Genomic DNA, 13,139 nt, shown 5'->3' with positions numbered 1-13,139 from the left:
ACTTATAAAAAATATTGGGGGAGCCCATGAATAATAAATAATGAATAATAAATGAAAGCTCATGAATAATAAATAAGCTCATGAATATGCAAATAAAGTGGCGCCGCCTCCTCGTGAGCGAATAGGGGAGAGCGTGCTGCGCCTATTAATCAGCTCCGAAGGAAATTGGGTGGAGCTTTTGCTCGGGAGGGAGGGCAGGAGGCATGCAGCCCGACCCTGTGCATTTTGGGCTGGGGGAGGGGCGGCGATGGCACTCTGCTGGAGGGGCGCTCGAGATTATTGGGGGGGCAGAGCCCCCCCAAACGAATTTTTGAGGGGGCTCGGGCCCCCTCAGGCCCCATGGAGTCGGCGCCTATGTCCATGGGACTCTCAAGAGTCTCCTCCAGCCCCTTCATGGATCACTGCCTTGCCATGGTGAAGGGGCTTGAATAACTCAAAGAAGCCATGAGCTATGCCGTGCAGGGCCACCCAAAATGGACAGGTCATAGTGGAGAGTTTTGACCAAACATGATCCATCTGGAGCAGGAACCGACAAGCCACTCCAGTATCCCTGCCAAGAAAACTCCATGGGCAAAGACAACAGGCATATAAAAGTTATGATGCTGGAAAGAACTGGTCTCTGAAATATGCATTTCCCATGTATTAATTGTGTAAACATAATTAATAAGGACATGTATATTTCAGTTGGTAATTTTTGTTTTGCCCAGTTTTAATGATAAGCATTCCAAACTGTGCAGCTTTTAATACTGTGCGTACTTCAAAACAGGTTTCAGGGGGGGAAAGGCTGACAGTGGTTAAACTTGGACTTGACTTCAAAGGCATTTTAGTATTTAGATAAAACAAAACCAGGTGAGAATAAAATATCATGTTGCAATGGTGAGTGTTATGTTAGCTATTGAAATATGACTGAATTCCATGTTCTACTTATTTTCAAAGCTTACATATGTAAGCGTATATAGGTAGAACTCTTGTAAATTTAAAACAGACCACAAGGACTTGTTCATATCTAAACACACTCATAGATCTTTTAGTAGCTATAGTGGTGTGAACTCATACATGCACACTTCCCCCAGATATCTTTGTTGATTAAAATACGACATTACGATCGAACAATACGCTTTGAAGCAATAAGTACAAGTTGTTGAAGTGCTGATGCTATGAACTGTCTGATGTTACTTTTTGTTTTGGAAATTCCTTAAGAATTATAGGAATTAGTCTATATTTTTACTTCTCGGCATCTTAATATGCTTGTATGTGTGACTGCTACGTTTTTTCTGCAGTTCATTAAAGACATTTGCAACAGTGTAACACTGCAAGAAATCAGCAGCCCTTTGCCACTTTTTTTAAGACAGTAAAATCAGCTCCACTGTCATTTCTGTCTCTGAAATAGGTTTCCGAAAGGAAAGCCAGACATATTTCTGAAATGAATGCCAAATATTTTTCTTAATGTGTCTGCCATTGAAAAGCCAAGACAACCAATTTAAATAGTGCATAATAATGATATTAATTTTTATGGTGTGTATAAGTTACATTTGATTAGTTTTTTGCATGATTAAAATTTGCAAAGCTTTTATGGCCCCCGGGAGCCTACCTGTAATAAACAGCTCTCACCTTCGAAACCATAAAACAGGCTTGCAGTACTTGAACATTAGATCTAATTGCCTTGCTACATCAAAGGAAGTACCAGAGGACTGAGAAAAATCACAGAAGGGAGGAGGGGTAGAGGGCAGTTTCACCTCCAAAGGTTATGTGTTTGTGGCTTGGTGGAGCCCTGTAAAGTTATGGCCTAAAAACTGCTGTTTGCGATTAAGTTGATGGAGGAAAGTCTACCCCACAATCTCTCCCTGCTGCTGACACAGAGTCTTTGTTCACATTTAGATTTCTCAAACTGTTGCCAGGGTCAGGCAGAGGTCAGACACCATGATGATGTATAGGAGAACATGTCTGGGAATTTCTCTCATACTTAAAACACATACCAGAAAAAGAGCACCCTGCAAAAATTGTCTGATGAGACCCAGATGATGATACTTTGGCTATTCTTTTAGTACCTTCATGATTTTCTCTTTGCCCATCTCCCTCTCTCTCTCTCTCTCTCTCCCCCCCTCTCTGTTTTATTAATGATTACCATGACAGCCTTTACAATTTTATGCCCCCTCAAGATAAGGACACTCAGTATCACTCTGACACTTCATTTTCCTGCCCAAAGGGAACGGACTGGTAAATCTAGGAGGAGGAGAAAATAACGTCCATTCCAGAGCTCGAGTCAAAATGAAAGTGCCAGAGGCTGTATTAGCCCATAGGTTCTGACTAGATGCATGGTGTGAGTGTGTGTGCCTGTGTACTTGGCATTAGTACAACCCAATCTAGTCACGATCACAGGCTTACAGCATCCCAAACTGTGCTCCCCCATCACCCTTAACAAACATAGTCTTGCTTCCTACTGTGACCAGGGAGCCTACAGTGTTTGATTAGTAATACCACTGAGAGAGGGAAAGAAGAAGAAGAAAGCATGCTAAGGCAGTGAGAATTGTTTATTCCATTTGTGCTGGTCATTCTGCATCAATATTTTTTTTAAAAAAAATGAGGATTGCTTCCGCCCTTTCAAATACAGTTGAATGAAGTAGTCATTGATATCTAATTTGCTAGCATTTCTTTGTATACACAAACAGAATCAATGCAAAACATTCAGATCCTTTTAAAATTAAAAGTTGTAGTAAACATTTTTTTTTAAATGAAATGTGTTTTTTTAAGAGTTCGGCATTGCTGATTCCAATTGTTTACCCATCCATGCAGCTCCACTGCAGAGTTGGCAAGTAAGGCACTAAGTAGCAATTTTTCTGTGCTCAGCTGCTCCATATGACAGAGGATATTTCATTCTGCTGTCAGAATGTTATTAATAAAACATGGGGTGCGGAAGGGGCCACGATTTCCCCTTTCAATCACTATAGCATTTACAATGAAAATTTTATGCAGTGTGTAATTTTCAGTTAATGCTTGACACTTAAAATGTCGGTAGCTGCATTTTGTACGGTTCCTGAAGGGTTAATTGTATCATGTTCCCTGCGTAAAAGCTCTGCTTATCAAAAGTGAATAGAGGAGTGTATGCAAATGTATGTCTGTGACCTTTTGCCTTTCCAGGGTTAATTTATATGGTCATTAAAGATTTTATGAAATTGAGCAGCCTGGTGTTTTGAATCCCATTTTACCTTCCCCTCCTAATTTGTATAATTCCTACCTGAACTGCGAAATATGACTTTCTTTCTTTTTTTGTTTGTATTGCAATGAAAACAGCATGCTGTGCTGTAGGGAGTTGCAAGTCTGGTTATCTGGTATTACTCAGATTTCTAAAATTCATTAAAATGTGACATCAGCACAGTCAGAGACAAATGATCACAAGATGAAAAGGAACAGTAGGCCTTTCACGGATTAGTGCTACATAGCCCCAGCATAGAAGCTAACTGCATAAACAGATTAATCCACTAGTAGCAGCATAGCTAAGATTTACAGAATAATTAAATTGGGTTGAGTTACTGTGAAGATTTTCATGTAATCTAGCTGGTGTGAACATGTAAGTGAGGTGTGGGTATTGCGGCTTCCTTAGAAGCAATATACCAAGTTTTGTCATTTACCTTGAATAGCTCCTCCTGGAGATGAAAACTGAGAGTTCTCAATGTTTAGATTCAACACAGCACTTACGTATTGCAATTAGCAGGATGTACAGATTCTAATAGGATTTATTTTATTTTTGAAAGCTTTTCTTTGCTTTCAGATAGATTGCTGCATGTGCCGCCTTTGTTCAGACCCGACTTGTGTTTACGTTTATTGAGACAAATCACTTACAGCCAGTGAATGGCAAATATGAAACATCTGATTTGTCACACTGGCTAGCGCTGTGTGTTCTGATAAAGAAATGTTTGCAATTTCTGGACTGAATCTGAAATTTTGCAAATGATTAATCATTAATACTGGATCTCTTTTAAAGTGCTATTCTTTTCACTTGTTCCTTTCTGAGAAAAATATATAAATTTAGTGCAGTTCTAATTAAAGAACATGTTTACAATTAATGTTGAATGGTCCCTAAGTTAGCTTCTTTTAATTTTTTGTGCTCATTCGCAGAAGAACAAGTTGAAGATGCAGAAGGGTCTGCTAAAAGCTCATCAGTGTCTGTTGCTGATGATAAAGACACGTGTGAGAAAGAGAGAAATAATAGTGAAGGCAAAAAAGCTAGTAAAGACTCTGGTAAGATGCTAGAATTTTGTCACTCTTTAAAAAATCTTATTAAATAGTCTTTCATTTAAAACCGTCTGGACATTCCTGTTATTATCTACTGCATGTGTATTTTGCATGTGATTTCTATCAGTAGCCTTCCATTGACCTATTTTTAATCATAACCATCTGACAGGATAGATGCGGATAAGTTGAAGAATATTACAGGACGACTAGTGAGATTATTTTTTAATCAAATCAGTTTGTGTGCTTGTAATTTTTTAAGCGCCTTTCATTAATCTTAGCTGTACTTGTGATTCCTCTGATGGCATATTAATTTTTCATAAGCGTAGGATTAGATACCACTTGAAAATTTCCCCTGCTTTCAAATTTTGTTTGCCTTGCAGCCCTAAGAATGTAGGAAAGCTTCTTCTCCTACCCCAGCTCCTGTTCTTGATATATGATCACTTAGATTCAGGAATCTTCCTTCTTCCTGGGCATTTATCTAGTATTTAATTGGGGGGAGGGGGAATACAGAAAATCCAGTGAAAAAGTTTGCAGATGATTCAGCCTAAGAAAGAGGAAATATCATTGAAAACGGATTAGGAATTGGGTAATATTGATCTCTGGGAATATACAAAGCCCAGTAATGAAAGCTACTGTCTTTGAAAACAAAACTCTTATGTCATGACATTTACTTGTGCACAAACAAACCCAAGGCCAGCATCTGGCATGGAAACACAAGGCTTTTTCTGTGTTTGATTTGGCAAATATGTGACTTCATCCATGCTTTTTATGTATGAGATGGAAATCTATGGTCACAATGAATATTACATTGGCTACTTCTGCTGCACGCTATTCCTAGTTACATTATGCTGGATTCATTGAAGCAGAAGAAGTGCTGAAACAGGTTGAAGCCTATTAGTTTCAGGTAGTCATATATCTTTCCCTTGTATTCCAATGACAGCAGCATATAAAAGTGCTTGTATTCACTATAAAGATGTTTAGTTATACAGAAAATACCATTTTACATGCAAGTTTAGTAAAAACTGAATTGGCCGATATTTCTTAAGGTACTCCTAAAATATTGTTTAAAACATAGTGAAGATACTGATGGGTATTTATGCCATATTTATTTAAGGAATAAATCTCATCTTGCATTTGGTTTTCAATGATGGGAAGTTTTCTTTCTGTACCTCCCAGATGACACTTGCCATTCGTCTGTCGTTTATTTCAACCCAACATTTCAAAATGTTATGGCCAGTCTCTATTACCATTGAGAAACCTACATTGCACTGAGTTTATTTAGCTTTTGAAATCCAGGGACCTGTTTATAGTGACTCTATGTTTGTAGGCTTCTTTTTAAGTATGCTTATCCCTTTCTTGAAATACATTCTCTGAGAGAGGTAATGGACAGAAGAACTTTCTGCTCAGGCTCATTACTAAGTCCACACGGAAGAGTCATGAAAAAAATAGGCAAAGCCCCTTGTGAAACATTTTCCATGTGCTTCATCAAAAAAGCATTGTAATATCTTTCAGAGATCTTATGCACCTAGTTTATCTACTGGAAAGACCTCAGAACTTAGAATAAGCCATGATGTTAATGGGCTAATAGGCAAAAATGGTGATTGTCAGTAGAAAGAGTGTGGGGAAATTTCTAAGATTCCATGAGAATTATACTTTTGGATGGACCAGGTTTAATTTGGACCAACCAATGCTGGAGTGTTTGATGAAGAACGGCAACCAAAAAACTGTGTAAGATAGTTTTAGCTTGAAAATCGTTCGTATTTCAAATTCTCAATCTCACCTTTTGAATTCTTTGATAGACCTCTCTAAACTAATTCTGCATTATCAGGCATTCATTCAAAAGGCTTAATTCTCAGCACAGCTAACTACTATGCATAATGACCACATAACTGCTTATGTATAATTGAATGTTAATTTAGGCTTTCTTCTCCTGAATTAAGTGTTGAAAATCTTGCCAAAGAAGTCCCAGGAAAACCAATATGTTAATCACAGCTTTAACAAGTTAGACAGAAAAATACTATCACCACTCTTTAGCATCAAATCTATTAGAAAAGGAAGGATTAACATGTTTAGTGCCCAAACAGTTCTGTAAACTGTTGTTCTGCCTTGCCTTCCTTATCTCAAACTGAGGCTTTCAAACAGAGACTTGGCAATAATCAAGCTATGTTTGCTGAATATTCATTCAGAAGGCAAGAGCCTCCTAATGCCTCATTTATATTGTCATTTAAATCTAGTGCCACTTTAGATTAATTATAATCCAAATTACATCTCAACGTAGTGTAAGAATTAATACGGAATTTACCCAGATTAATACATTTGCATTGAAAATGTAATATGTTTCTGACATGGCTAAGGGGAACACTGTTTAACAAAGTAGTAAACACAAGAAGCAATGGAAATTCACCTTCATTATTTTAATAAAAGTTATCATTTAATTCTACTCTAATTAGAAATACTACTGTACTAGCTTTTATAATTTTAGAATTATTTTGGATTTGACTAATATGTCAAAAGTTCTAAATTATACATTTTAAATCAAATTCAGTATAAATAATGAACCAGTATGCTTATAGGGTTTTTTAGTACTTCATTTGTGCACACAATGTACTGAATTTCCACACTTATTAACATAACCTTTTTCATAGCTTTTTTTAAAAAAAATGTTGTGAATCCCTACATCTGACTATTCTACTTTTACAGCGCTCCCTCATACATGTTTACTCATAAAACCCACTGTATTAAGTAAAACTTGCTCTTTGCTAGGCATGCATAGGACTGCAGCCTTAAATGCTTATTTTTAATTCAGTGCTGCTTTGGACTTAAATGGATCACTTTTCTGTTTCAGTACTTGTGCAAAAATGTAAAAAAGTTTGATAACTAGTCGTATTAGACATAGGATGAGAAATAATTTGTCACAGAAAAATAGGTAACAGATCTTACACAAGCATTGTGTTCCATATGAGGCCTACTTCATATATTAAACCCTCATGTGAGCATCGACCAGGCAGTGCAGCATATTCTGGTCACCTCATGAATCAATCAATGACATGGAATTTGCTCATCCCAGTGCTGCACAGTTTTGGTAACAGCCGATGTTCATGTGACACATTCTTCACTACGGGACTAAATCACAATGGCAGCATTCTCACATGAAACTAAACCAAATCTCTTGGCTCAGTGTCAAACAACTTGCACCTGCACCCTTTCCAGAGACTTTTCTTCACCTTTCGCATGTGGCAAAATTAACCAGGATTCAGGAATTAACCATACATTTCCATAATGTGTGAACCCTGGCTTAAAAAAAAAAAAATCCAAATTGTTAAGACATCTTTAAACCATATCCTGACTTGTTTTGAAGCCTTAATCCTGGTTTCTTTTCTCACATATTCGATGGGTGGGGCAAAGTGGCAGGAAAGGAAATGCAAGCAAGTGCACATCATTTGTGCATATGGTGGCTTTCTGAGCCAGAATTGTTGACTTAAACATAGATGGGGCATAGTCACATTAAGCCGAATACTAGCATTTATGCCCCACAATGTTAATTAAACATGATAACATGGAGGCATTTTGGGTAGCTTCCACATGTGGAATATAAAGCAGACATAAGTGTTTGATACACAGTAATTTAGATCTATGCAGCCACCAGCAGTTGTCTTATCAACTGTCTTTAAGATGCAGAGGTGATATACATGTAGAAAACCCTTATTTACACTTTTCCAAATCTCCTTATTAAATAATACATTGTCAGTTCAATGAATAGTACAAGTATCACATAAATCAGACCATACCCCTTTAAACTGCTGCTGTTTTGGCAACAGCTAGTTGTGCAAAGGTTTAACTTTGGCTTACTCCCTTCACAGGAAACTTGTTAAAATACCAAATTCACCACACAGAGAACATAGTAGACCTAGTCTGTGTACTGCATTGGTTCTAATGGATATAGATTAAGAGGCAGAGCAGTCCAGTCACCCCAGCTAAAATACAGTTAATTTGTTCTCTGTTTTATATTTTTGTTTGGATATAAAGTGTTGCTAATACTATGTATCTAACGTCTAACATTTAAGAAATGAAAAGGTAACAGCTATTTTTTTCTAGCTGGAAGTACTTGCTCCTGCCACTCTTTCCAGACACAGATGCCCCTGTCTCTTGCTCCATGATAAAAAAATAGAGCTAGCACTTTCAATCAGGTATAGAAATATTTATTATTTATCTAGGGGATTTCCTCCCCACCCCCTTTCTAATTTTAACAGGGGCTTAATGGAAGACAGGGCTTACCTGCCTTTAGTTCTGGAAATTTAATTTGCAGAGCTCAAACCTCAGACATTTGAAATAATAATTTTGAAATGGTTTTCCTGCATCACTGAATAGTCATAACAAATCTGGAATGTGGGCAAAAAGTTTCCATGGCTGAGTGTATCATATTCATAGCACAGGTACTGGTACCTCTCATATGAGAACGTAAGTACTGATCTAAATTTATCTTGGTAAGGTGCTGAAACCTTGAAAGAACACTAGTGTGTTCTTGTGCAGTACTGTGCTAGAAAAGCTTATCTTGTTTTTCTTAGATTTAATTCTTACACTTAAGTAATTTTTATTACCAATACACATGTCAAAAATGGAACTGAAGATTTGTTTCCTGGTGCATGTATTATGATGAAACATGTACTGACAGGCCATCAACTATGGGAATCACCCTGTAGAAGTAAGCACTTATCAGTTTAGCTATATAGAAGGAAACAAACTGTGGTTAAACAATAGTATGGATGAATATCAGTTCTAAAAGTAGTACAGTCGTACCTTGGTTTACAACCATAATCCATTCCGGAGGTCCATTTGTTAACCAAAACAGGTTGTAACCCAAGGCGCGCTTTCGCCAATGGGGCCTCCCAAAAAGAATTGTTCATAATCCCAAAGAAATGGGTTGTAATCCAAAAAAAGGTTGCAAACTGGGACACACACTTCTGGGTTTGACATGTTTGTAATCCAAAACGTATGCAAACCAAGACATATGCAAACCAAGGTACCAATGTACTGTATTGGATATCCCAATGTGGTAGAGGTAGCAGGTCTATGCTTTGGTATACTGTATTTGTGATCCCAGAAAAACAGGTGGAAAGTATTGTGAAGGATAAGATAACAAACAGAATAACAAGTCTTGCTGAAGCAGAAACAGCCTGGCTTCTGCAAGGGCAAGTCATGTCTCACAAACCTGTTAGCTTTTTAATAATGTCAACAAGCATATAGATAGAAGTGATCCAGTTAACATAGTATACTTGGACTTTCAAAAAGCTTTTCACAAGGTAGAAAGTAGAGTCCTCCAAGGATTGATAGTGGGACCTGTGTTTTTTAATGTGTCCATAAACAATTTAGAGTTAGTGGTGAGCAGTGAGGTGACCAGGTTTTCTGATGATACCCTTGTTCTGGGTCATTAAAACAATAAGTGATTTTGAAGAGTTCTAAAAGGATCTCTCCAAATGTCTTGAATGGGCAATAGAATGGCAGGTGCAATTCAATGTAACAAGTATAAAGTGATGCATGTTGGGGCAAAATGTATTAATTTCACTTGTATGCTTTTGGAAGCTGAACTGGAGGTGACTGACCTAGAATGAAATATCGGAGCCATAATGGGAAGCTCAATGAAGATGTCAACTCAGTGTGTGGCAGTTGTGAAAAAGGCAAATTCCATGCTAGGAATCATTAAGAAATAAATTGAAAATAAAACTGTTAATATAGTGCCATTATACTGTGTACAGTTCTGGTTGTCTCACTTTAAAAAGAATATTGTAGAGTTGTTAAAGTTTGTGAAATTATGCATTGAGAAAGTGGATAGAGAAATTATTTTCTTTCTCTCTCATAACAATAGAACTTGTAGACATCCAATGGAGCTGAATATTGGAAGATTCATAACATAAAAGGTAGTACTACTTCATGCAGCACGTAGCTAAACTATGGATCTTGCTCCCACAGGAGGCCATGATGGCCACCAACTTAGATGGCTTTAAAAGAGGATTGGATAATTTCATGGGCTGTAAGGCTATTAATTGCTACTAACCATGATGTTTATGCTGTGTTTCCACAGTAGGAGGTGGTAATGTTGCTGAATACAAGTTGCCATAAACCACCGTGGGAGTAGGGGAAGACTGTTCTCGTGCTCGAGTCCTGCTTGCAGGTTTCATAAAAGCATTTGGTTGGCCACTGTGATAACAGGGCAGTGCATTAGATGAGGCATTGGTCTGATTCAGCAGGCCCTTCTTATGTCCTTATCAATACTGATGTAGATGTGGTGGTCATGGTGTTTCTGTTGGGGTATATGTACTGTATAGGTTTTCAGAATTTACAGGACAATGGGACGTTAGAACACAGTATTCACATGATAACTAAGCATTTCATTTCCAAAAATATCTGCATTTTAATGCCTTATCAGATCGAGATTCAAAAATTCAAAAACATTTAAACATTTAAACACGACGTCAAATCAAAGCAGCAACATCAATCAAGCTTCCTACAAATATGAACACCTAAGGTATAGGAATAGTTCATTGTACTGTTAATCTTGTGTCATGTGGTGTTTCAAGGGCATTGACACATTGAGTTTGCCAAATGTGTCTGTTTTGCAAATACAAATGATTTTGAGAATCCAGCATGAAGTTTTTTTGTTCAGATTGGCATGAAAGGAGAGTCTAGTAGTGAAAAATTTCCAAAAGTACTTATCTTTCAATATTATATCAATTATCAGAACTGACTCTCAGTTGGTATAAATCATAGATTTGATTAACACTATAGCTCTTGTTTTAGGGGGTACATTGACATTGACATGTCAACTCTGAGACATTTCTGAAAGAGTTTTTTTGTGCATATTTTTCCTGCTTCCTCAAAGGCATTTTGTCATCAAACCAGATTTTCAGGCAAAATTCTCTGGAAAAAAAATGTATAATGTGATATGCAGAAATTCAATGATGGCACTCTCTGACCCATATAGACCGCAACAATACATTTTATAATGTATTTTGTGTGTTTTTATCTTGTAATTTTGTATTGTGAGCCACCCTGAGATCTACGAATGGCAGGCAGTAGACTAATTTAATAATAAACACCACAATATCAACAACATGGCTGCTGTCACAGTCCTGGTATGCATCTCTTCAGTGTTGTGCAGCAGACCTATTTCATGTGGTTAGAAGTCTTTCTTATCATGGCCAGCAAGAATAGCTCTTGGGACCTATTTGCCAACTATTGCACAAATAAAATAACTTTCATGGTTTCTGACTTAGACACCACTTAGAATCAGAGATGGTTTTAACTTGAGGTCCATCTGGTAATTTAAACTTGTTCATCCAGAGGTTGTGGACTAGGTTAATTGCAGAACTAAGGCCAACCACTAAATATGTTAATGGCTCTCTGATTGAGGCTGCTTGCAGCCTTAAAAGATGCAGTGTTTCAGATCATTTGGGGGTGAGTTGTGGGGGTTTAGGGAAATACCATATTTTTCGCCCCATAGCGCTCACCGCCCCATAGGACACACCTAGTTTTTTTGTGGGGGGAAATAAAGAAAAAAATCCCCCAATCCCAGCCCCGAGAACAGCCTGCTATCTGCAAGCCTAGGGAGGCCAGCAGTAAGTCGCGCCGGTCTCCCCAGGCTTCGGAATGCAGGCAGCTCTGCGCAGCCATTGGGAGGCGGGCGCAGCTCTGTGCCCCGCTCCCGATGGCTGCGCAGAGCTGCACTCGCCCCGGAACAGCAGGCAGCTCTGCGCAGCCATCGGGAGGCGGGCGAAAAGTGGCGCCAGTCTCCTGAGGACTGCACAGAGCTTCCTGAAGCCTGGAGAGCGAGAGGGGTCGGTGCGCACCGACCCCTCTCGCTCACCAGGCTTCAGCGAAAGCCTGCATTCGCCCCATAGGACGCACACACATTTCCCCTTCATTTTTGGAGGGGAAAAAGTGCGTCCTATAGGGCGAAAAATACGGTAAATTTATATCTGAACAATCCTAACATCTCACATCCAGTATCAAACCTACCATTTTGGGTAAAAGTTTGAAGTATGTGGTGACATCTCTGGTCCAGGCTGATAGTAAGATCCTTTCCAATCAGGTTTTGGAACAAAAACTGCCTTGATTGCTCTTGGTGTTTGTCCTTGGCTAGAGTTTGTACTTAGATGGAGGACTGGTTTATGTGGGGTATGATGGTTGAATTTTCTGGAAGTGGTTCTGCTTATTCCCAAGAGGGACTCAATGTGGTGCTGGAAGACTGCTATTTTACCCCATGGAACAGCATTCCAGCTTCTTTCCCATGCTTTTTAACATCTGCACAAAACCACTGAGATAGGTCAACTGGAGGTATAGGTTGAAGTGTCATCACTAGTCTGCTTGTTTTCATTTTCTAATCCCAGGGAGGAAGTGTTGCTAACAAACCAGTGTGTGAAGAGTTGGTTCAGGAGATACTAGGTAGACAAACAGAAACATATTCAGAATAATACAGAATTAAGTGGGCTAAATTCCTGGTATAAGTGCTCCCTTGAAGTAATGGTTGTGCAACCTGGGGTACTTTTTAGTCGGGCACTATGAGTGTATTTTACTAACTTCAGCTAATTCATCACCAGCCTTTCCTGGAGAAGGTAGATCTGGCTTGTCGCTTCCATACAGAGTTAATATGCTCTCTATGGCCTGCCTTCAAACAGAGTCTGGAAAATTCAGTTGATGTTGCCAGGCTGTTGTATGGCACTAAAAGATCATAGTGTATAGATCGATCTTCATCTGTATTGGATGCCCATTTGTTTCTGAGGTTGATGTTTAAGTGCTTGTATTGACTAGTATCGAATTAAATGGCTTATAACCGCATTGCCACAGAAAGTGTCTGCTATCATACAAAGGGTTGTAGCTCTGTAGTAGAGCACATGGTTGGAATGCAAAAG

At 38.5% G+C, this 13,139-nt stretch overlaps 1 protein-coding gene across 10 annotated transcripts in view; it reads left to right on the top strand.

Moving 5' to 3' along the window:
* ZFHX4 (zinc finger homeobox 4) overlaps positions 1-13,139 on the top strand; it is a 180,508-nt gene that overhangs the window by 141,567 nt on the left and 25,802 nt on the right. For 7 of the 10 annotated variants that reach the window (XM_083517141.1, XM_083517140.1, XM_083517139.1 and 4 more), the window contains exon 5: positions 4,117-4,239. The exons of the other annotated variants lie outside the window; for them this stretch is intronic. In XM_083517141.1, coding sequence (XP_083373267.1) covers positions 4,117-4,239 — 123 coding nt within the window. The remainder of the gene's footprint in view (positions 1-4,116; positions 4,240-13,139) is intronic. 10 annotated transcript variants of the gene reach the window in all.

This window comes from Podarcis liolepis (assembly GCF_965112155.1).
Source record: "Podarcis liolepis genome assembly, chromosome: 8".
Taxonomy (NCBI): domain Eukaryota; kingdom Metazoa; phylum Chordata; class Lepidosauria; order Squamata; family Lacertidae; genus Podarcis; species Podarcis liolepis.
Note: the sequence above shows the minus strand (reverse complement) of the source record. Positions and strands in the feature narration are given on the sequence as shown.